This window comes from Pelophylax lessonae (assembly GCF_965119305.1).
Source record: "Pelophylax lessonae genome assembly, chromosome: 6".
NCBI lineage: Eukaryota > Metazoa > Chordata > Amphibia > Anura > Ranidae > Pelophylax > Pelophylax lessonae.
In genome coordinates this window covers 77,000,617-77,026,038 of record NC_138773.1, presented here as the reverse complement: position 1 = coordinate 77,026,038, position 25,422 = coordinate 77,000,617, and the positions used below count along the sequence as shown (strand labels likewise).

General features: G+C 44.0%; 1 protein-coding gene across 1 annotated transcript in view; it reads right to left on the bottom strand.

The window, feature by feature from the left end:
* The window catches only part of IFT140 (intraflagellar transport 140), a 194,950-nt gene extending 171,049 nt beyond the window's left edge, over positions 1–23,901 (bottom strand). The window contains exons 1-5 of the mRNA XM_082260271.1: positions 23,883–23,901; positions 9,528–9,699; positions 6,639–6,860; positions 2,948–3,069; positions 1,599–1,720 (exon numbers count right to left, since the gene is read on the bottom strand). Coding sequence (XP_082116397.1) covers positions 1,599–1,720; positions 2,948–3,069; positions 6,639–6,860; positions 9,528–9,671 — 610 coding nt within the window. The 5' untranslated portion in view covers positions 9,672–9,699; positions 23,883–23,901. The remainder of the gene's footprint in view (positions 1–1,598; positions 1,721–2,947; positions 3,070–6,638; positions 6,861–9,527; positions 9,700–23,882) is intronic.
* Positions 23,902–25,422: the final 1,521 nt, after the last annotated feature.

Genomic DNA, 25,422 nt, shown 5'->3' with positions numbered 1-25,422 from the left:
TTTATTAGAAGACAAAGGATTTCCAGAGTACTATGTATTAGCTAAAGGAACAGTACAGCAGTAATCGAGTCCTTTCCCTGAAACGGAGTCGTTTTATAAGGGATCACTGCATTGTGCGATTCCGATGTGTGTATATTCATCTGAAGTATAAAGCTTTAACCGCTGGGATTAATTTCTTGTTTAAAGTACTGCATATCCAAAAAGGTAAAACTTTTTTCTCGGGACATAGTAAGGAAAGTTTAACACAACAGTACTGTTTAGTATGTGGTCCTTTCAGTAGTCCCTCCACACCCACGGGTGTGGTCTGCTTGTTACAAACCTGTCTGCAGTGAAAACATCCCTGCCAGAATCCCTACTTAATGTAGTTAAGAAAATAAAAAACAGGCAGACTATTCATTGCTGAAGAGACATGCTATATGTCTTCTACAACACAGCAAACCTGCCTGCCTATTTGTAATTTTGTTCAGAATGTGCACTGATCTGCGAATGTGGAGCTTAGTGTACATTCTAAAGGCAATGATGGCAAACCTTGGCACCCCAGATGTTTTGAAACTATATTTCCCATGATGCTAAACTACACTGCAGAGTACATGAGCATCATGGGAAATGTATTTCAAAAACATCTGGGGTGCTCAGGTTTCACATCACTGTTCTAAAGCATGAATTAGACACACAGAAGAGGCAAGGTAAGGAAGCTCGCACATCTCACAGTGCTGAAGCACAAGTTCTGCTTTTAAGTGTTTGTGAACTGCAGCCCTATCATTCCGAAGTGTGAGCTTTGTGGGTTTAGTTTGCACCTCTTTTTATATTGATTTGGTTGCTTCTTTTATTTATATTATCGACCCTGATGAAGCTTTATTTTATTTGAGCGAAACATGTTGGGTTCTTTGGGAGCACTATTGGATTTTTTAGGGGTACACATGGATTTTGTTGGGGAGGAGCTGGCTGACTCCTTTTTGAATTTTTGGTGGCCTCTTTTAATAGTCCAAACTTCTGTATGTAAAGGGGGGCACAGTGAAATAAGGGGGCTGATAATTGTCCTTAAAGTCACTGTTTTTGAGACAATAAATTTGGCACCTCCACTATTGGTCTGATTTGAATGGGGTATAATGCCGTGCTAAGTGTGGTTATCACCCTTATAGGTGAAATCTTTTGTGTGTACCCCTGTTCTGCAAAAGAACTGTGATCTAGAATCATAAGTGGGGACCTTTTGTTTTTCTGGACAAGATAAAAATTATTGATCATCAACTTCTTTGTATGTTTGGGCTACCCTATATTGTTGGAGTCTACTATAGCCCCCATAAGTAAATAAGCACACACACAGTCTTTGCCATTTTAATAAAAGCCTTAATAAAGGTTACGTTTTATTCCAGTGCAAATTGGTGCGTAGGGAGACACATCCTTGTCCTGTAGTAACAATTAGTTGCCATATTGGAAAAAATTATATTTGGAATAGTGAAGGCTTTTGTTAGTTGATCTGATATGGTAAATGATCACAATTCTACCCTGACATGTTTGTTTTGATCATTACACAGTGCCTTGGAATAAGCATGGCAGGAATGCAAGCCTAGATCACACGGGGTTTGCCTCCTACTTACCATCTCCTGTGCTGACGAAGAAGGAAAACTCTTGCTTTGCTCCTGTCTTCATTTTCCAATTAAATTTATCAAGGGCTTTCTCATCCCCACTCACTGCAGCCTTAGCCAGCTGGGTCATATCCCTGAAACAATCACCAGAAGCGTCACACAATGTTCTTGTACATGCATACCAGCCAATCATAGATCTTCTTGACCACTGTTACGTATACTCATATAAGTGCCTTATCTGGAAATATGGTCTTGGGCATGCTTAAGGTTAATATCTTGCTAAAAAAAAAGGGCTTAGTGCACATCCATAAGGGCAGGTAGCATGTACCACAGAAGTACCTGAGCTGTCGGTGATTCCCAATTTAGCTTAAAGTTGCAGCATTGCTATTGTTCCCTATCCTATAATGCAACACAGGTGTTCCATCAGTCTACAATGAGGTTCCAGGATTGCACTAGGAAATGCATTGGCTGCCAGCCCAACTAGATCAGGGATCAGGGTGCACCTTTGAAGAGGTGATGTTTAGATTTAGAGCCGATTCACACAACCACGACTCAAAGTCGCCTCGACTGTGGCCGACTTTGAAGTCGCCCGTGCAGCACGACTTCATCACAGCTTGCCAACGACTTCTCATAATAGAAGTCAATGCAAGTCGCTCCGACTTCGCCCAAAAGTAGTGCAGGAACCTTTTTCTAAGTCGGAGCGACTTGAGTCGCTCTGATTAGAACGGTTCCATTGCACAGCATGGAGCGCTACTTGTCAGGTGACCAAGTCGCCTGACAAGTCAGAGTAGTGTGAACCAGCTCTTAAAGGTACAAGTAGGCGCCTTGTACTGTTGCTTTAATTGACTTGTCTTTTCACTGGGTAAAAAGCTAGCTTACATGAAGTACAAATGTAAAGGGTTTATTGTAAAATCTGGAATCAAATGACTACTAAAGAAAATATACAAAGAACTAAAACGACATCTGCAAGAAATAAGGCCTGAGTTGCACTCTTTAAATAATCTTTAAAAGTGTGGTGCCCTTAAAGCCATAGCCAATGCTAAACTACTAAAGGAAGGGAGAAGATATGTCTTTGGGAGTCATTAACTATATATGGCACATATGTGCATTTATATAGAATCTGTTATTCTTCTTGAAAGAGACTCTGTACTGATAACTCCTTAATAAATGACAATACAAATGAATGACAATAAAATACTAGTTTATATTTGGTTGTTTTGAGTATTTTAATAAAGAGTTTTCATATTGATAGCCATAACAGGACTCTTTATGCATTCCATTCCATGCATTTCATTCAACATTTAATCAAGCCAAAAAGTACTCTATGTTCATAAATATTAGATAATGTTTGTATCACTTACTCTTCGGGGGCTACTGGTTTAAAGATGCAGTGAGTTAATGGCTTGTGGTATTCCAACTTCAGTAAGGGGGGACCCTGAACACGACCTCGCTGATCCAATTTCCACACAATCAACAGACCATTCTATAACAGAAGTATAATTAATAATGTATATTCAAATTATAAAGTAAAATAAGCATATCATCTAAATAAAAAAACACAAAGGCACTAGACACACACATATAGGTTTCTTTCCCATTTTGGATAGGGCCAGGAAGGGTTATAACTTGTCAGATTTTTTTTTTTCCCACCACCTGTGTGCAATTCCCCTGCACTTCCTTTCCCACAGCCCAAACAGGAATTAAGGAGAAATCCCTGCAAATTAAGGGAATTTCTTGGGGACCCCCCAGGCCACCATAACTAGTGTCCCCATTTAAAGATTTCCTTTCTATTACTTTTCCGGGGACAACCCAAAATTTGGGATTTCCTTTTACTTTCACTTTCAATGATAATGGTAAACAGAACAAATAGAGAGGGTGAATCTCCCTAACGGGGGCACAGACAGCAATAAGATTTTTAGTGTTCTAATCCCTCTGTACTCTATCCAAAACTTAAAAAACAATTTGCCTTTAGTTATTCTTTACGTTTAGAAAGCTCACAATATATACTGTACATTGTGAATGATCTGAATTTAATAGGTCCTCTTTATTGACCATTAAACCAGGGCAGTTTACCTAATAAAGTGTGCACGCCATAGGGTGAGTTGGTCTACTTCCTGAATCCTATGCTGTCAACTTCTGAAAACCTTAGCAGGAAGGCTGAATGTTCTGTATGCATGCAAAGGCTTAGTCCTCCATTGGACTTGTATGTACCTTTGATAAAAATGCAAATGTGTTGCGCTACCAATTAAAGAGCTAGTGCATCAAAAAAACTAAGATATAAATCAATGAAAAGTGAAAAAACATAATACCGGTGCTTAAATAACATCAACATGTGAAGATGGATTCATTCATTAATATCCAGACACAATACATTGGAAAAGTGTTCAGTGCAAAAACAATCCCAACAAAGAATGCTTAGTGCAAACAGTTTATGAAATTGATGCGTGTGCTGCCCATACTGTGTGAACGTACACCACTTTACACCCAGGGGCACACCCCACTCACAAGACGCTTACTGACAGGCAAGACCTCAAAGGTGGAGGTCTGGCTGCACTTTGGGAGAAATCCTCACTGGGATGGATGGCACACTCCAGGGCTCAGGAACAGGGTTTCCAAAGCCATCCCGAGAAAAGCTCAAGAAGATGTAAAGGCAAAAGGAGGGACTCATAGTGTAGTAGTATAAGTTTCCACCAATTTATTAAGTTAAAAAACTACTCACATATCTACTCACCAATAACGGAGCAACAGGGGTGAGGTAATGACGTCCGTCTGGGTGTTCATTGTGCATATCTGACTACATGCTATCTTTTTACTACATATGTAAGTAGTTTTTAATTTAATAAATTGGTGGAATTTTACACTACTACACAGGATTTTCGGATTTGGGCAGCACACACATCAATTTAATGAACTGTTTGCACTAAGCATTCTTTGTTGGACTGTTTTTGCACTGAGCACTTTGCCAATGTATTGTGTCTGGATATTCATGAATTAATGCATCTTCACATGCTGGTGTTTATAATATATAATAAAGCACTGGTTTTATGTATTTTTACTTAGTTGATTTATATCTTTGTATTATTGATGCACTAGCACTTTAACTGATAGCACAACACATTTTCACTTTTATCAGTTATATGTATGTACCTATTTAGTGAGTGCTGGTATCACTTTATAATTACTATATTTGATTTTTTCCTGACACCTAGCGCAACCATTCTTTGTTTTTTCAGGATGTACAATACCTTTGCTCTACCACTAGGCTTTGAAAATATGGAAGGAAACTCAAATACCTGGAGGTAACCCAAAAAAAGGGAGATCATGTGAAATCCATGAGGACACTTTAGAAGAGAGATATTGGTGGCAAAATTAGATGCAAATCATGCTGCTTCTCATTTAGCAAAGTCAATGCGAAAAATGTTCTATACATTTACGACCCCCTATTTCACTGTGACGAGTCTTGCTTCATTGCTAGTCATTATAGCCAAGTGATTGCAATTTTTAGCCAATAACAATCATAAAATAATGTAGATTATATGTATTGATTGTATATTATTTGTATTTTTTTCTTTCTTCTTTCCAGCAACCCGTTCTAACCACACCCCCTGAAACCCTGAGGAAGCTTATAAAGTGAAACGCGTCGGGATGAGTTATCCTTTCCATATGTGAAAAAAACTCTTGGATGTATTTGCTGTACATCAAACTGATCTCACTCTCTCAATGTCCACAGGGAAGGACCTCTATCTATAGGGGTGTCTTGGTTAAAATATGGGTTGTGGAAGCTTTTCATGATTTTAGGGAAATATATCCCTTATATTAATAGAGGAATATGATCCAAAGCAAACACAGTAACGTGCCTCCATAATTTTCAATATCCCCCATGTTACTTTTTAATCACATTTCGTAATAAAGAATATTTTTAATCAAATATTTGTATAATGGTAGTCATCCTGCGAGAAGGTTTCAACCCCTCTACAGTCCCACTTCCTTAATTATTTTCTGTACTTTCATTGGGGATGTGGTGTAGATATTTTAACTGTGCTCATTTTCTTTCATGGGTTGTCTATGGTTCACGCCTCTTTCCACTAGAAACAATACGCTACACGAGCAGTGTGTGTGAAGTTACTGGGAGAATGTCTATTCTGGCCTCAAGGAGAGGCAATCTGAGCAGGTCATTGCCCCTAAGAGACTGTGTTTACTTAGGCAGAAGCCTGTGTAGCTCCAAATTGGGCAGTTTGTCACAAAGCTAAATGAGAGAATGTGGTGGGCCAACATAGTCCAGATAGCTATGAGGCTAAACAAATGTACATTTTTCATTGTGACACTGAAAAACCTGTAATGGTAACCTTCTGTGTTTATATGTGGGGTACAACGACACTCAAAACCGACCCAGTGCTGCAGATGTGGATATGGCTGCGTATGGCCTCAGCCTCCGACCACCACCCTGGCATGTTTCTCCCCGCCTACCAGGGCTTAGTCACATCCTCCATGATCAAGCACCCAGTAGGCGGGGTGAAACATGTCAGGGGGTGTGGCCATAGCAGCGCTGGCTAAGGCCATACACATATCCACATCGGAAGCACTGGGTCGGTATTGAGCGGCATCATACCGCACATATGTCCATGTTTCTGAATTAGTGTCTGACGCCTGTTCCCACTTTCAGAATACCGGTAGGTTATTTTTCAGCTTTGACCGGCGCTCCAAGTCTACATGTAGTCTCCTATGTATGTTTTGAACTTTACTTTTGAAAAAGAGTGGACAATAAGCCCTGAAATGTACTTCACTGGCTGGACTGAAGTTCACGAAAGGCACTACATTTAAGTGAAACCCCACAAGGGGTATTCATATCCAGAACCTCAGAGTTGTAAGGTCACACTACTAAGCACTGCACCAGGGTGTTTCTCATATCTATTGTGGCTGAATGTCAAGCTTACTACTGTACACTCAAATGCATTAGCTTTAGTTACATTTCAGGGGTCTAAACTCCATAGCTGCCCTAAAAACAAATCTAACGTCTAATACATTACCCACTCCAAAGTATTAAATACTCACCAAGTCTCCAGTAAGCAAATGGCTGTTGTTTACGCTCCACATCAGCAATGTGATCTCTGCGCCATGTGTTGGGGGCACTGTATGAAACTCTTTATCCTGCTCGTTAAAAATGATCACCTCTCCCATGACCCAGCCCATGGCAAGAAGACGTTTTGTTGGGTGCCAGCTAAGCAAAGTAGGCTGGTAGGACCTTTCCACGTGCGAACCAGTGATATGTTCACCCTGTACAGAACATTACAAAGAACGCAGTTTAAAGCCATTAAATCAGTAAGAAGCAACAGTTAATTTGACAGTTATGGTCAACAAGAATACATAATATTACATGACCTGCTGATCTGACTAAGGGCTAATTCACGCCAGTGCATCGATTTCCGTTTTGACACATGCTGTAAAATGCAGCTCAATGGAAGGACATCTAGATAAGAATAATTTTCAATGTGTCCTATTCACATCATAACTCTGCGCATGCATGTCAACAGACGTCAAAATGTATGTCAACGGACATCAGCGCACGTAAAATGCGACTAAAATGGATGGAAATATACATGCATTTACCATACATTTTAGCACAAATCATTGAGAATTGGCCCTAAACCTAAACTACTTCAGTTGTTATAAATACTGTGCCTGTTTGCTAGTTGATGATAATGCTACAGAACCACGGTACAAATAGACTTTTTCAGCATGGGGAACTTCAACTGGCATGGATTGAGTATGGCCCTAGACAAGTCTAAAGCCCCATACACACGGGCCGAATGCCGTTCGTCTGTACGTCAGGTGGTCTGTGCATGCTGGAAAAGCAGCAGCCGACCGGCTCCCTGATCAGAGTGTTCTAATGGGGGGGGGGGGGGGCTGTCCCTCTGCCAGAACACTACAACTCAGCGGGGGAGATCGCTGTACTAATGTTGGATCGTTAGTACAGTGGCCCCAACCAGAGCTGACAGTTTTTTTCAGGTTGAAGGAAGGAAAAAAAAAAATCAGTCTGTACCAGGCTTAAGGCTGCATTCACATTTGGCCATTTTGAATCTACCCGTGATTTCAAAACGCTCTGCTAATATGACAAATCACACAACACGAATTTCAGATGCCATTTCAATGGCCCCTAAAGACGCGGTGCGGTCCTGCCACAATTTGCGCGTGATAAATCATGCTGCAATCGTGGTGAACCACATCGTGCGAAGCTTGTCATCTGAAAGAAGCTCCTGACTCTTTTTTTTCAGCGACAAGCTTCACGTGATGCAGTTTGCCATGATTGCAGCACGATTTATGGTGCGACAATCAAAGCAGAACTGCCATTAATATGAATAGCATCTGAAATTTGCGTTGTGCAATTTGTCATTTTAGCAGAGCCTTTTGAAATCGTGGATAGAATAGCGGCGATTCTGCCCATGATTCAAATCGCCCAGATGTGAATGCAGCCTGACAAAGGTCGTGGCTTTGTTACTGTGTAGGTAAACAGGTGGGAATGTGGTTTCGAATAGATGAGTAAAAGTGTGGGTTAATTTTGGTGTATATCCCCCCCCCCCTTCCCAGTCTTACAGTCACCTGTCCCTAAACAACACAAAATCAGCTGTATAATCTCATCAGCAACAGCTGCTTGTCAAAATCTTCTGTGCTGGGACCAAGCATATGCTCTGCGCTCTTATTCAATCCACTGGGAGTTCTGGAGTATAAATTTGTACTTCAGACTTTCTCTCCATAGAACTGAATGAGAGTGCAGTGCAAATTCATGAGCCTGGCACAGAAGATTTTGACAAGCAGCTGTGTGGGTCTGTTGAGGTTACATAGCTGCTGTCTTGCTGTATTGGGGACAGGCGAGTATATGACTGGGAGACTATGCCCTAAGAATATGCACTTCTGTGCACAGGGCCTGCCTTCTGAACTGCAGAGATACTAAGAGGAGGAGTTTCAGGAGGCTGAGTCAGTACAGGAATCACTGCTTACAGGCAGCAAGGTACCATGGGATATGTAGTCCTTAGAAACAAAGCACACAGCAGAAGAGAAGATGCAAAGCAAGGTGGGAAGTCAGGAAGCTGTGGAAAGAGATGGCCAGTAGACAGAAGGCACTCACAACATGAAAAAATATTTTTTCAAATAAGCTTATATAGGATTGTCATAAATAACTCATTTGTATAGTTACAATACTGATGTTATAAAATAAAAGTGTATTCTGTGACTGCAGATCTCCTTTAACACAACATGTTTATTTATCTGTGATGCAATACACACTACCACAATGCACAAAAATGTGTGAATGGGCCATTAAAGTAGAACTATAGGCAAAATATTTTTTGATTTTGGATAGGGCAAGGGAGGGTTATAAACCGTCAGTTTTTTTTCACCATCTGTGTTCTATTGCGGAGATTTCCCTTCACTTCATGTCCCATAGCCAAACAGGAAGTGAGAGGAAATCCCTGCAAATAAAAGGAGTTCCTTGGGGACCCCCAGGTCAGTAGAACTAGTGTCCCCATTGGAAGATTTCCCCTCTATTACTTTTCTGGGGGAAACCCAAAATGTGAGATTTTCTTTTACTTTCACTTCTAATGAGAATGGTAAGCAGGACAAATAGAGAGGGTGTCTCCCCCTAACAGGGACACAGACAGCAATAAAAACTGACAGGGGTTCTAATCCATTACTACTCTATCCAAAACTAAAAAAAAGTTTTGCCTTTGTCCAGGTTTTGGAGTGTCAGCGAACACCTTATAGAAGCATGGAGGTGAGGATTCTAAGAAATCTTGAGTTTGAAATAAAGACCGCTGGTATGGTTGCAAGCCAAAGAAATTTTGATGTTTTTTCCAAGTTTTTACATTACATTTCAAAACTATTAAATATGAGCTTCTATTTATTAGGTCACAAAAAAGTAGTCGGTGTGGCAGAAATGGAACCTACCAGTTCACTGTAAATGTCCACACCTCCTGATGACGAGCTGATGGAAGCCACTGCCAGCAGAGCATGTTGACTGTGCCAAGAGATGTTTGATGGGGATGCTGCAGGGTTCGGGGCTTCTATCCGATGGTCAAAATACACCGCCATGGCGAATAAACCTCCCGCAAGACCAGACCTGTGCAACACATATAATATTAGTGTGATTCTAGAGACATTAAAGAATATTAAAAATAAATGTCACCTATTTATGGCTGATCTAATTAAGTAAATAGCAAGCACAGCTTTCTATCTCATGAAAAGAATAAGTTATTACCCGATAACTCCCTTTCCAGGAATCCTCCAGGACGGTCACATGAGAGATGGCTCCTCCTCCTACAGGAAACACAAGCACAATTAAGTTTAAAAGGCCGCCCCCCAGGCTGCCCCACAGTTGTTTAAAGATGAACTGGCCTGCTTAAGCGACTAGCTCAAATTATCATTCTAAGTATACAATTTATTAATAGGGTGGGGGTCCACCGTCCTGGAGGATTCTTGGAAAGGGAGTTATCAGGTAATAACTTATTCTTTCCCAAGTCATCCTCCAGGACGGTCACATGAGACCCCAACGATGCATACCTAGGGTGGGACCACTGCCTGGAGCACTTTGCGACCGAAGGATAGATCCTGGGCGGAGACCAGGTCGACCCTGTAGTGTCTGACAAACGTCAGATCACTTGACCAGGTAGCTGCTTTGCAGATTTGTTCTGCTGAGGCCCCAGCCTTTTCTGCCCAAGATGTTGATATTGCCCGGGTAGAGTGTGCTTTGATGCCGGCTGGTAAACTCTGGTCTTGCGCTGTATAAGCTGCACCGATGGCCATTCTGATCCACCTGGCTATGGATGATTTTGAGGCTGCTTGCCCTTTCTGAGTGCCTCCGAAAAGGATGAATAAGTTGGCGGATTTTCTGATTTCTCTGGTGACTTTTATGTAGTGTAGTATACACCTCTTGACATCCAGAGTAGCGAATACCTCCTCCCCTGGGGAGGTTGGATTTTGGCAAAAAGATGGGAGGACCACTTCCTGCGTCCAATGAAAATCTGATGAGACTTTCGGGAGAAAGAGAGGGTCTGTTTTGAGGATTAATTTATCCGGAAAAATCTTTAAGAAAGGTTCCTTGATGGAAAGAGCCTGTAGATCACTCACCCTCCTGGCAGATGTGATTGCCACTAAAAATGCCGCTTTTAGAGTAAGGTTCTTTCGATTGCATTCTTCTAGAGGCTCAAACGGAGCCTTGGTGAGGGCCTGTAGAACTAATGTTAGATCCCATGGGGCCAGACTAAGATCTTTGCTTGGTCTGGATCTTTTGATGGATTTAAAGAATCTCTTTACTAAAGGATCTTCTCCTATAGGTTTTTCCAGAAAAATCGATAGAGCTGCCGCCTGCACTTTGCGACTGCTTACAGCTAGACCTTTGTCTGCTCCATCTAGAAAAAATTCAAGCACAGTACTAATGTTCTTTAGGTTCCTGTTGCTTTGCTCCATTTTCAGTTTGTATGTTTTCCAGATTTTATTGTAAATTTTCCTGGTCACTGGTTTCCTGCTTTGCAGTAGTACCTCCGTGACTCTTTTGGATAGTCCTTTATTCAATAGTATGCAGCGTTCAGGATCCATGCTGCTAATTGTAACGTCCGACTGGAAGGGTGATGTGCACCTTTTTGAGCCAGGAGATCCTCCTGGGCTGGTAGCATCCATGGTTCCTCTTCTGCCATCTTCTGGAGTGGAGTGAACCATGCTCGTTTCGGCCAAAATGGTGCCACTAAAATTACCCTTGTCCCTTCCAGGTGGATTTTTCTGACTGTTCTTGGAATCAGCTGGATCGGGGGAAATGCATACGCCAGACCGAATCTCCAAGGGAAAGCTAGGGCGTCTATTCCCAGTGCATTCCTTTCTTTGTGTAAGGAGTAGAACATCTTCACTTTTCTGTTGTTCTCTGTGGCGAAAAGGTCCACCTCTGGTGTTCCCCATTTCTGGACCATTTGGTTGAAAACCTGCTGGTTTAGTTCCCACTCCGCTGGGTCCAGGTGCCTCCGGCTTATGAGATCTGCCAGTACATTTTCCGACCCCTTTATGTGCACTGCCGAAAGGGATAAAAGATTTGCTTCCGCCTCTGAGAGAATGTCTTGTGCTATTCTCATCAGGTGCTTTGAGCGTGTGCCACCTTGGTGGTTTATGTAAGAGACTGTCGTAATATTGTCCGACTGGACTTGAACATGTTTCCCTTTTATTTCTTGTTGGAAACTCGTCAGCGCTTCTCTTACGGCCGCTAGCTCCCTCATATTTGAGGATACTTCCTCCCCAGACTGGCACCATGTTCCCTGTCTCACTTGATGTCCTATGTGGGCTCCCCAACCAAAAAGACTTGCATCCATCGTTATTCTGACCTGAACTGTTGGCATCCAGAGTCTCCCTTGAGAGAGGGAGTCTTCCTTTAGCCACCATGTTAGCGATCTTTTTACGGTTGGTGGGATTGATATTAGGCCGTCCAACTCCGAGGTCTTTCCGTTCCAGTGGCTCAGGAGGTATCCCTGCAGTGGTCTCATGTGTAGCTGGGCCCACTGTACTGCTGGGATGGCTGCTGACATGAGGCCCAGAACCACCATGGTGTCCCTTCTTGAAATTTGGTGCAGTTCTATCAAGGGCCTTGTAGCTTCTCTGAGCTTCGCAATCTTGTCTTCCGGTAGTAAGATTTTCTGCGAGACTGTGTTTATCAGATAACCCAGGAACAGCATCTCCTGTGAAGGAGTTCTGTGGGATTTTTGGGTATTGATCACCCATCCCAGAGAGGTGAGGAAGCCCTCCGTTATTTGTAGGTTTTCCAGCACTTCTGACTCTGATTTGCCGTATATCAGGAAATCGTCTAAGTAGGGGATTATTTGGACCCCTCTTACCCTGAGATCCTGGACTACCTCCGCCATAATTTTGGTGAATATCCTGGGTGCCGATGAGATTCTGAATGGGAGTGCCTGGAATTGGAATAGGCGCGTTTGTGACTCTCGTTTGGTTGCGAACCTCAGGAACTTCTGATGCCCTGGATGGATTGGCACGTGTAAGTAGGCGTCTTGAAGATCCAGAGTCACCAGGAATGCGCCTTCTGGGAGTAGAGTTCTCACTGAGAAGATGGATTCCATCTTGAACCTCCTGTACCTTACTCTGCGGTTGAGGTCCTTGAGATTTAGAATCAGGCGGTGTTTGCCTGACGGTTTTAGCCTTAAGAAGATCCTGGAAAAGAAACCTTCCCTTTGATGTGATAAGGGTATTTCCTTTATTACCTCCTCTTGTAGTAGGTTCGAAATGGATTCCTCCCAGGCTTCCCTCGCTGGTGATGCTCTCGGTAGAGATGTTACTCGGAATTTGTGAGGGGGGGTTGTCACGAATTCTATCTTGTAGCCTTGTTTGACTATCTGTACTATGAACTGATTCGTACAGAACCTTTCCCATTGGGGGAAGAAGAATCTTAGTTTTCCCCCTACCGGCCGTCTGGCATCACTGGGGCTTGTTGACATTGCTACTATTGGTCGGAAAGGAGTTGTTTGGTCTGCCCTTGTTTTTGTTGTATACCCACTTCCTCTGGGTGTTGGGCTTTCCTCCCTTGGTTTATGTGTCGCCTCTTGGGCGGCGAAAAAATCTCTTCTGTTTCTCCCTTTTCTTAGAGGGGAAACCTTTGGACTTGTCCGCCGATCTTTCCAGAACTTTGTCTAGTTCCTGGCCAAAAAGTAGCTTCCCCTCAAAGGGGATACTGCACAGCTTATTCCTGGAGGCATAGTCTCCTTTCCATGTTTTGAGCCAGAGGGCTCTTCGCGCTGAATTTACTAGCCCGGTGGTTCGGGCTGCAATTCGTACGCCCTCAGACGCCACGTAAGCCATGTAGGCCAACCCTTTCTCTATCAAGAGGAGGGAGTCTTGTGCCTCCTCGCTGCCCGGGACTTTTTCCAGCTGTTCCCTAAGCTGTTCCAGCCAAAAAGATATGTTTCTTGCTACGCATGTGTTAGCCATGTTTGGCTGAAAAGATGCCGCCCCCGCCTCGTAAGCCCTCCGAAGTGTCACGTCGATCTTCTTATCCATGGGATCTTTTAGATGGCCCATGTCTTCGAACGATAGGTCCGACTTTTTTGACACTCTGGCTAGAGGCGCGTCGATTTTCGGGCATTTGGACCATACGCCTACAGATTCCTCGAACGGGAATCTCTTTTTCATCGCTTTTGAGAATAAGAGTTTGTTTTCAGGGCATTCCCATTCTTTCTTTATAATCCCTTTCAGGGATTGGTGGACTGGGAAGGTGCGTGTTTTCGGGACCTGTAGGCCTCTATAGAGTCGGTCTCTCACCGTTCTTGGCTCTTCCTCTTCTTGTAAGCCTTCGGTTACATATATTGCTTTCAGGAGTTCTTCCGTTTCTTCGGTTGGAAATAAGTGTCTAGTCACCTTTTCCTGGACTTCGCTATCTTGCTCTTCTGAGTCTGAGCTGTCCTCCGGCAGGAGTTCCCCTTCCTCGTCCTGGGAATCTGATTCCGAGGATTCCTCCATCAGTCTGGCGACTTTTTGGATCCTTGCTGTTTTTAAGCGGTATCCTGACGCGGAGGTTTGGTCTGCTTTTTTCATCCCTTCTATGGAGGATTGTAGCGATTTCAAGGTGGACGTGACCTCTTTTTTGAAATCAAGGAAATCCTTTCCTATTGGTTTAGATTCTTCATTAATTACTTTCCTGATGCACTTTTGGCATAATAGCTTGTCTGAGTCCGTTGGCATTTTTGTCCCGCAGGTACGGCAGTGCTTTTTCTTTGGTTTAGCAGTAGTGTCAGTAGCTTCTATATGTTTGGGCTGTAACGGAAAGAAAGAGACAGAGATACATAGCTAGTTATCCATCATCTAGGGGTGTATGTACCTCCCACCCTTCCCCCGGCTAGCCCCCCCTTCCTCCGGGATCCAAAAAAGGATTAAAAAATTTCCCCCCCTTTTTTTTTTTTTGGGGGGGGGGGCCTCCCAGGTAGGGAGTGGGGCATCCCCCTCTTCTTCCCTCCACTTACCATACTCGGGCTGGGGCCACACGCCACAGCCTCTGGCAACAGGGACTGGTCCTCCACCATTAGGACCGCCTGGAGGGAAGGAATCTTGCAGCAGGTGAGCGTAGCCAAGCCGATTCGTCTGTGAACTGGCGCCATTTATGTTTAAATCTCCCGCCAGAGCCCTCTGACGCTCTTCCGGCGCTTTTGCCCACATCCAATATGGCCGCCGCCCCACTTCCGGTTGCGACGCCATATTAGCTACGTTACTTCCGCCGCGCCAGCGGCGACGCTGGCTAACTCAACACACGATGGGAACTCCACCGGGAGCCCAGCGTGGATATGACACTTCTGAGGGGAGATGGCGAGCGGCTCAGCACGGCCTCCGGCTGGCCGCCATGGTCCCCTCTAGGTCGGCTATTCCTCAGTCCCACACGGAGCAAGGTAAGCTGTCTTTGGGCAGTACTCTGGACTCTACCGGCTTCGGTCTCCAGCTCCATTTGCCCAAAGATAAACCAGGGGAAGAGGGTGTCTTCTCGGCCATTCTGTCCCCTCCTCTCCCTTAGGAGGTCCTCCTCTCTTGCCCCCATTGCTGGTACCTGCCCGCCAGATACTCTTATCGGCTCAGGCCGGTAAAGGGAGGAGGTATCCCGGGACGCCTGCCCAGGATAGGGAAATAAAAATAACAAACGGGGGATGTTTGGAATCATGCTTGTGTAAGCAGGACGGGAAACACAAGAACTGTGGGGCAGCCTGGGGGGCGGCCTTTTAAACTTAATTGTGCTTGTGTTTCCTGTAGGAGGAGGAGCCATCTCTCATGTGACCGTCCTGGAGGATGACTTGGGAAAATATATATTTTCACAGTATCTCACAAAAGTGACCAGTATTCCAGGGGCAGTATTCCAACATTATAACAATCCCAAACACACCTCCAAGATGACCACTGCCTTGCTAAAGAAGCTGAGGGTAAAGATGATGGATTGGCCAAGCATGTCTCCAGACCTAAACCCTATTGAGCATCTGTGGGGCATCCTCAAATGGAAGGTGGAGGAGCGCGAGGTCTCTAACATCCACCAACTCCGTGATGTCATCATGGAGGAGTGGATGAGGACTCCACTGGCAATCTGTAAAGCTCTGGTGAACTCCATGCCCAAGAAGGTTAAGGCAGTGCTGGAAAATAATGGTGGCCACACAAAATATTGACCCTTTGGGCCCAATTTGGACATTTTCACTTAGGGGTGTACTCACTTTTGTTGCCAGCAGTTAAGACATTAATGGCTGTGTGTTGAGTTATTTTGAGGGGACAGCAAATTTACACTTTTATACAAGCTGTACATTCACTACTTTACATTGTAGCAAAGTGTCATTTCTTCAGGGTTGTCACACGAAAAGATAGAATAAAATATTAACAAAAATGTGAGGGGTGTACTCACTTTTGTGAGATACTGTATATGCATTATACAACATTACAAAGCTGTTATTTAAATATAGTCTTCAGTCTCTGCCATACGACAGTGCAGCTGTTGCAGTTATGTCACTGTAAATAAACCAATTAAGGAAAGCTGTAGCAGAATATGTGCCATTGCTAACCTTCTTCCGGAAACACTAGTTGCATTAGATACGGACAAGCATGCAGCTAGAAAAGTCAGAACTCCTGATCTCCATACATGTTTAAGGTGAATTGCTTACAACCTACCAAAGCCTTTGCATAAAGTCAAAGCCAGCAGCATGCCTAAGGGTGTACTGCATTTATGAAAAATGTGCAGTTATTTGTTCTTTGAAACTGCATGTGCATTTGTTTTGTTTTGTAAATGGGGGCAAAAACTAACATCATTGGTCTATTTTGATTCCAGGTCAAATGCTATTCTTCATACAGAATAAAGTATATCAGGAAAATACCACATCATGACCACTAGATGGAGCTGCTATTCATAGTAAATGGGGTATTATTTTCTATTATCATCAGCTCCATCTAGTGTCCATAATGCACTGTTTTCCTGAATTATGCTGTTCTAATGAATGAAAAACCTTAGACTGGTAGAGAAAATGGCCAAATTTGTTTTGCTCCCATTTGAACAGAAAAAAACGTACGTGCAGTTTCATAGGATGAATACCTCCGTAAGCTTTTTTATTAATGTGTGCACAGTGTAAGAGGATTGCCAAAAAACTTAGAGTCCAAAATCTTGTAATGATTGAAATTGGATCACAGCAGGTATATCAGAGGTTAAAGAAACCCACCCTTCTTCAGGGCTAAAAAGCAGACATGAAAAATACAAAGGATAGGTACGTAGGCATCCTGTACAGACTGCAAAATTCTATATTTATTCCTCTACAGCCTCAAAAAACACATTTTACACTTTTACATTTTAAAGAACAGGGTTTTAGTTGACACGCATTTGCAAACGCATGTGTAAGCTGCAGGGCCTCTACAGGGCACCCTGTTTTACCTGCAGTCCTAACACTTTTGAGGCAGCCCAAACATCCCCCAACCCACCCCCATCCATGACTGGTCTAGTATCTCAAAACTCTAAGGCTACATGTACACGGGACGTTTTAAAAAGTCCCTTGAACACTGGAATTTTAAGGACGTTTAAAACGTCCGTTGTGTCGCGTTTGCATGCCGCGTTTAGCGGGTGTTTGCGCTCAGAACTGTTTCTAGAGGTCAAAAAATCATTCCTCTTTAAAAAAAACGCAAAAAACGCGAGCGCTAAACTTGGGTGATCGCGTTCGGTCGTGTTTTTGCGTTTGAAACGCCGGTTAACACACGTTCTAAACATCCTGAATGCAAATAATTGCTTCCAAAAAACGACACTGAACTCAACTGCCTGTAAATGACTGTAAACGACCCTGTGTACATGGACAGATAGGATAACATAGAGGAGGGTTCAGGGGCTTCTAAAAAAAATGCCCAACTGCTCCTAAACGGCCGTTTACAAGTTGCAGTGTACATGGACCCTAGTAGCGATGTTATTGCAATGGTACAAACTGAAAACGACCAGCTGAGAAGCATAGACCTCCAACCCCTTGGCGGATGCTATGTAAAACACAGATTGGGACTTTATATGAGGCAATTGTCTGTAAAGCTCAATGCCTCCATCCCTAATTTCATTAAATATTTGGGACTTTACATGAGACAAGCAGGTCATGCTATTGGTCTCCATCCCTGTATATGAAAAAGACCTGACAGCTGTGTCTCCGCACACAGCACAGAGAACAGCTGTCATCCTCCTGCTCAGCGGGGGATCAGCGGATCGATACCCCGCTGAGAAAAACGGAGTCCGTCGACGGAGCGGACTGTGTAAAAGGAGCCTAACTCTGCATATTGATTCATTTATCAGAGGTACCGGCTCCATCAAAATGTTTATGGACTATATAATCTTCTTTAGCGCCGCATAATTGTGTTTGTTATTTTATATAGTTCAAGATCATATGAACTTATTTTGCTGGCTACTATTATTAGATTTGTGAGCGTAGATTGATATCCCTTCTGTTCCAAGCACGGATACGTTTTATTATTAGCAATAAAAAATTGACTGATGTTCTAATCCATCTCCACTGTATCCAAAATGATAAAAAAACAGTTCTGCCTTTAGTGCTGGTTCACACATATGAGATGTGGGAACCCTGCGAATACACTGCAGGTTCCCGCATCGCACTCGACTCGCAGGCAGTTCACACTGCCATATGCGAATCGATGGGGGTGTCAATACTAAGTTAACAACACCCCGAGATCAGTTTGCATATCGCAATGCAAACTGTCAATTCAGACATGAATCGATTCTGGTGCAGACCAAAAAATGGGTCATGTGTGACTTTGGTTTCAATGCAATGCGAATTTAGCCATACAATCTGTATGGCTGAATTCACAATGCATGGACATCGCATGTGATTTGAAGAGCAGTGCGCTGCGAATCACATACGATATCTGCATATGTGTGAACCGGCAGGAAGTTATAATTTAATCAGATCTTTTAATCTTCCTTGGACATGGAATGGGGGGTGCACCACAGTGTCACAGCGGGGTCACATGCAACCCTTAGGTTACCAATAAGGACCACTACTCTACTAGAATACAGAACTGCAAAATTAGAGAAAAGCATAAAGATTTCAAAGAGTTAGACTCCGAGTGCCAGGATTTGCAAATGAATTCTAATCTGCGAAGAAAAAGCTGGAGCCTGGAGTGGATCCATCAGTAATTCAGTCTGGACAGGTATACAGTACAGTATATCAGTTCCCTATCACAGGTATATTCCTGCATCTGTATCTAATATTTATTATTAATTATATGTAATGAATTGATCGTGGAATGGGACAATAGGCTCATCCTCCCCTCCATACCTGAATTCTTTGCATTCTTTGGTAGCTCACACCTGTGACTTTCCTTTGTTCTCAGGGACATTACAGATCTATGGTGTAAAGACTTTCATACTGCTGTGTGTTTTGACAGATAAGAAGTAGTTTAACCACTTGCTTACCAGGCACTTACTGTATACCGCCTTCCTGCCCAGGCCAATTTTCAGCTTTCAGCGCAGTCATACAACACTATACCCACATTAAAATTTTTATTTTTTTTCCCACACAAATATAGCATTTTTGGTGGCATTTAATCACCACTGGGTTTTTTGATTTTTTTTCCTAAACAAACAAGAAAAAGACAGAAAATTAAAAAAAAGTTTTTCATATATTTTTTTTAATTTTGCAAACAGGTAGTTTTTTTCCTTAACTGATGAGCACTGATGGGTACTGATAGGTGGCACTGGTGGGCACTGATAGGTGGCACTGGTGGGCACTGATCAGGAGGCACTAATGAGGCTGCACTGATGGGTGGCACTGATACGTGGCACTGATGGGCACTGCCAGGCAGCATGGAGAGGTGACACTGATAGGCGGCACTAAAAGCAGCACTGATAAGTGACACTGAGGCACCGATGAGCACTGATTGGCAGCACTGAAAGATGGCACTGGTGGGCACTGATTAGCAGCACTGGAGGGCATTAAGGGGGCCAATGTGCCTCTAACAGAAGCCAGTTAACGGCTTTCTTATTTTCTCCACGCTAACAATGTGAGCTGAACAAAAAAAGAGCCGATAACCGGCTTCTGTATACTTCCGTGATCAGCTGTCATTGGCTGACAGCTGATCACATGATAAAGGAACTGCTGTGATTGGCCCTTTACCCCAATCAGTGATCCGCCGAGCCCCAAGCACTCGGCGATCACAGAGTGCAGGAATGGAAGCACGTCCATGTATGCCCTTCTGGCATTTTACGCCCGTGCTGTAGCCATCTTTCGGCTATAGCATGAGCACCAAGTGGTTAAAGTGGAACTAATATCTAAAATAGAAAAAAAATGAGCAAGCAGGCTCTTTATTTCAGAAGAGACATGCAATGTCTGCTTGCTTGCAGTCTTCCTTACAATGTACACTGAGCTGTGCATACGCAGCTCAGTTTACATTCTGGCACAGTGCCTGAACCTCTGCACGTGCTGGGGAAGACATCATTCCACACCAGCCATATACGGTAGGATAGCTGAAAACCGACATCTGGAAGAAGCCGGGTAGAAGATGCTGGCGAGAGATCTCAAAGGCATTGGATAGTTGAAGCATAGGTAAGCATTTCAAAGTTTAGTTCCACTTAAAAATTACAGTAAATTCTAGTTTAGAAAAAATATATATTAAAGTATATATTCTCAACTCAAAAAGTACCTTCTATTGATCTCAACCTCATCTAAATCTCCAATTTTTTTTCTAGGGCCAGTTGCTGCCCTCTTAACCCCCAGACCTCACATGCTGTTTCCCAGTGTCCATGTTGCAGATTTGACAGTTGACAATTAAAGACCAATGAAGCTTTCAGTTAAAATCATAGGCGTGCGCACAGGGTGTGCCGGGTGTGCCTGGGCACACCCTAATCACCTAGGGCACATTAGCATTATCGCTCTGTTTGCCAGTGAGGAGATGGGAAAGATCTCCCTCGGACCTACTCTGCCATAAGAGAAGTGCCACACACTTCTATTTCACTTTGCCAGCAGGGAGAGTAATGTACCGGGGCCATGTACATGTAGGCAAACACATGCATGTGTATTTAAACTTTGGGGTGCACACCCTAATGCAATAGGCTGCGCACACCTATGGTTAAAATGCATTTTGTTCTGATGCACCTGGGATGTATTTTGTGGATTTAAACAGAAATTGCAGTTAGGCTTTATGCTGGCCATACACTAGCCAAAAAATCTGTCAATTGGTCCGTTCGTTTTCATCCAGTAAATGGGCACAAATAGAAAATTTAACTTTTCAGAGCTGAAAATCGAAGGAACAGTTTGGAAAATTCTGCCCAACAAACGATAAATTAAAAGGTTAATTTGTTTCTCGCCCAAACTTTTGCACTAGGTATATGTGACAAAATGAACGAGAAACTGATTTATGTCCATTGAATGATTTATCGATCAAAATTCGGTCATTACATGATGGCACGATCGTCTGCTCTCACGGCCGAGTGTTAGTTTTTCGAAAATGAGTTTGAACAATTTTTCGCATAGTGTATGGCCACCATTAGAGTGGAACAAAACCCTTCTTTTCAGCCAAGGAAGCGGCCATCCTCTGTTTAAACTTCAACCGCCATGATGCTGCACACATGATCAGTTATGACACCAGACATTTGATGGTTTGAGTTTCGCACAAATGAATGTGACAGTTAGCAATCCCGGCATTCCAGGAATTTAACTGTTTTTTTGAAACCGTTAAATTGGTGAGTTTAGTTCTGCTTTAAAATGGAATATTCAAATTCAAGGATAGGGCAAATCATAGCTGGAGCCTTTATAAACTGAAGAAATAGCATCCAAAAGCAATATAGAGATTTTTGGCTCTAACATTAGCTCTCTGGGGAACTACAAGTCACAAGTATTACATTAGCAGAATATCCTGGGAGATATAGTCCCAAGGACATTGACAGCCTTTGGTCAACCATAGACTCTTTAAGGGCATAGTTCAAACTGACTATGCAGGTAAGGGATATCTGTAGATGAAAACGAGCTGTGCAGCTTTGACCAAGGTTGAATAATGCCCTTGCTATAGGTGTAGGCCATTTACATACCTCCTGAAGCCTATATGAAAAACTCCCAGAAATCACATTTTCCCATCCTCCCTTGTTGCTAGGACGTTGCTAAGGGACTCCCAGCTGTTACTGTTCACCTCCAATATCACAGGAGTGAGCTTTCAAATGCTAAGTTTAGAGTTACGGCGTCAGAGGAGAGGAAGTGCAAGTGAGGGGATTGAATCAGAGAAATAGTTTGCTCCTGTGACGGTGGAGGTGAACAGAAAGCTAGGAGTCTTTGAGCAACGTTCCAGCAACAAGGCAGGATGGGGATGATACAATATCTGGGAGTTTTTCATACAGGCTTAAGGAGGTACATACCTAAATGGCCGACTCTTCTAGCAAGGGCATTATTCATCTTGCGCAGTCACGTTGCAACAGGAAGGGGCCATTCCCAAACTGTTCCTAAAAAGTTGGGAGCATGAAATTGTCCTAAATGTCTTGGTATACTGACACCCTAAGAGTTCCCTTCACTGGAACTAAGGGGCCAAGCCCAACCCCTGAAAAACAACCCCACACTATAATCCCCCCTCCACCAAATGATTTGGGCCAGTGCATAAAGCAAGGTCCATAAAGACATGTATGAGCGAGTTTGGGGTGGAGGAACCTGACTGGCCTGCACAGAGTCCTGACCTCAACCCAACAGAGCACCTTTGCTATGAATTAGAGCGGAGACTACGAGTCAGGCATTCTTGTCCAACATCAGTGCCTGACCTCACAAATTTGCTTCTGAAGGAAGAATGGTCAAACATTCCCATAGACACACTCCTAAACCTTGTGGGCAGTTGAAGCTGTTATAGCTGCAAAGTGTGGGCCAACTCAATATTGAACCCTACGGACTAAGACTGGGATGCCATTAAAGTTCATGTGTGTGCAAAGGCAGGCGTCCCAATACTTTTGGTAATATAGTGTGTGTTTCTAAGTGCTTTCCAACCCTAGTTAAGAGATCCAACTTGCCCCCATCTTCTCCTGCCATGGCCAATCTGACAAGAGCTATGAAGGAGATGGATTACTAATAGCTATAGCTTGTCTTAGCAACAGCAAGAGGATTGCAGGGGCTGACATGTCCCCCTCCGTCTGCATTCCTCTTGCCGCTGCTTGTCTTGACAAGCCCAACCCCCTGAAAAACAACCCCACACCATCATCCTCCATCCACCAAAAGGTTTGGACCAGTGCACAAAGCAAGATCCATAAAGACATGGATGAGTGAGTTTGGGGTGACTGGCCTGCACAGACTCCTGGCCTCAACCCAATAGAACCCCCTTGGGATGAATTAGAGTGGTGACTGTGAGCCAGGCCTTCATGTGCAACATTGAGTTTTCACGGAGGCGAGCCGGGGCATGCACCGGTGTGGGTCATCAGGCAATTACACCACCTTGAGCAGTGAGTTCTTGTTTCTCCCATTGCAACATCAGTGCCTGACCTCACAAATGTTCTTCTGGAAGAATGATCAAACATTCCCATAGACACACTCCTAAACCTTGTGGACAGCCTTCCCAGAAGAGTTGAAGCTGTTATAGCTGCAAAGGGTGGGCCAACTTAATATTGAACCCTACGGACTAAGACTGGGATGCCATAAACGTTCATATGCGTGTAAAGGCAGGCGTCCCAATACTTTTGGTAATATAATGTATATACGCTCCTTGTATATAGGGAATGTTTCGGCCACCTATGATTGGCCGGCTGCAGTGACGGCCTCCTGGTGAGGCAGCTCAGATGGGTTGGCACTAGGATCCAGGCACACCTGAGCTGATCTCTAGTCTATGGCATGGAGGAGGAGCCAGACCTGTGCTGGGCTCTTGTTTTCCTGTGGGTTGATGCGCGATGCACTGACACCTTGGCCACACATTGCACAGAAATAAAGTCGGCTTTCATCTACTGTTCTTTCACCCCAAACCAGCACAGATCAGTGCGGAGCGCTCCCATTCGCTCACCTTATATTTACAGCTCCTTGCATTGGCCTGTTCTGAAAACAATGTGCCAATGCATCTGGTGTGAATGGACTGAATGAAATCTGCTCATTCCTGCCTTCACAAAGTCTGTCCCAGGCAGAAAATAAACTGCAACAACCTTTCCAGCTGAGAGCCAATGATATCCTATACAGCCATGTATTCCATGGAGGAGCACACACAGCCTAATACTGATCCAACACGTCATATTACCCCCAGCTCCGATCTAATCCATTGCTCATCCTTCCCCGGCTCCCAGTCCCCCACCCCCCGACACCACCGTCTTACCCCGCCGGCCTCCTTCTTCTTTTTTTTTTCCTCCCGTAAGGCTTCTACTCCTGTACCAGGCCGCTTCGCTTCCCGTTACCCTGACAACGGGCCGGGCAGTCACGTGATCCGAAAGCACCAACCCTGGCCTTCCTATTGGCAGCGCGCTGACCCGAACTAAACATGCGCTTCCGAAGTTAGAGCGAAGGGTTCCGGAACGTAGCGAACACCGCTCGTGTTTTTCCGGGGAAAAAAAAAAGGCCCGCTGTGAGGGATTATCACTTCCTGTGATACAGAATGATTGTGTGGGAGATACAAATATGTTCTATAGAAACGTGCAATAAAAGATTTTCTGTCATGTATAAAGTGTATGTACAGCCTAGACATTTTTGCTTGGTTTGGGAGAGGTTAGGGAAGGAGTAAAGCAGCCATGTTAGCGGGGATTAATATATATATAAAAAAAGGTCCTTTTTAGAGAGGTGGCGGTCCATGTACTGCCACCCCCCAACTACAGGCCCGCAGCCTCTGTCAGCAGGGCCGCAGATAGGGGGGGGAACACCACTCCTCCTGTAGGGGCCCGGGCACACAGGGGGGCCCCAACAGCACAGGGAATTGGTGCAGTCGGGCGCAGAGGCAGCTGAAAGTCAGCTTCTCCCCCTCCTGCCAGCTTTTAGCTGCTGCAAAGAGAGACACAGGGCATCGTTCCTGTAAGCGCCGGTTCACACTATTGCGATGACAGACATCGCATGTGAATCGGAGCGCACTGCTCCTAAAATCACATGCAATGTCTGTGCGGTGCCAATTCAGCCATACAGTTTGTATGGCTGAATTCGCACTGCAATCGCAGTGAACTTGCACAGGACCCTTTTTTTGGTCCGCAGCAGAATCAGATCGCATGGGGGTTCACACCAGTGCGATCCGATTCATGTGCGAACAGTCAAATCGCACTGCAATATGCGATCCGATCTGGGACTTTGAATTGACACCCCCAGCGATTCGCATATGGCAGTGTGAACTCCCGCATCGCAATAGTGTGAACCGGCAGTAATTGCTTCTCCGACAATGATCCCCCTCCCTATTCTGCCTGCTTCTGATAACCCCCCCCCCCCCTCGTGTGCTTCCTTTCAAAGATTTTTTAATTAATTTTACTTTGAAAAACAAAACCAAAACATTACATACCATTTAAAATCACATATATAAGAAAATCACATATAAACATAGTATTCCTAAATTATGCATACTATCAAACATTTAGATACCCCTTGATATACATATAATTCCATAAATCTCTCAGTCCCCCCACGAAAAAAAAATGCATATATATATTTAAGTAATCTTAACCAATGTAGGAAGGAGAATCCGGTGTTCTGTGAGAATAACCTATCCCGTGAGAAATGCCTACCCTCGTCACTTCCTGTCAGGAACAGCTGAGCAGCGTAGCAGTGCGCATGCTCACAGCCCTGGATACGTAATGGAACAGCTGAGGAGCTGACTAGTGCGCATGCACGGAGGGTATGAAATGATCACGGCAGTGTGTGTAACGCGGCGGTTACATTAAAAG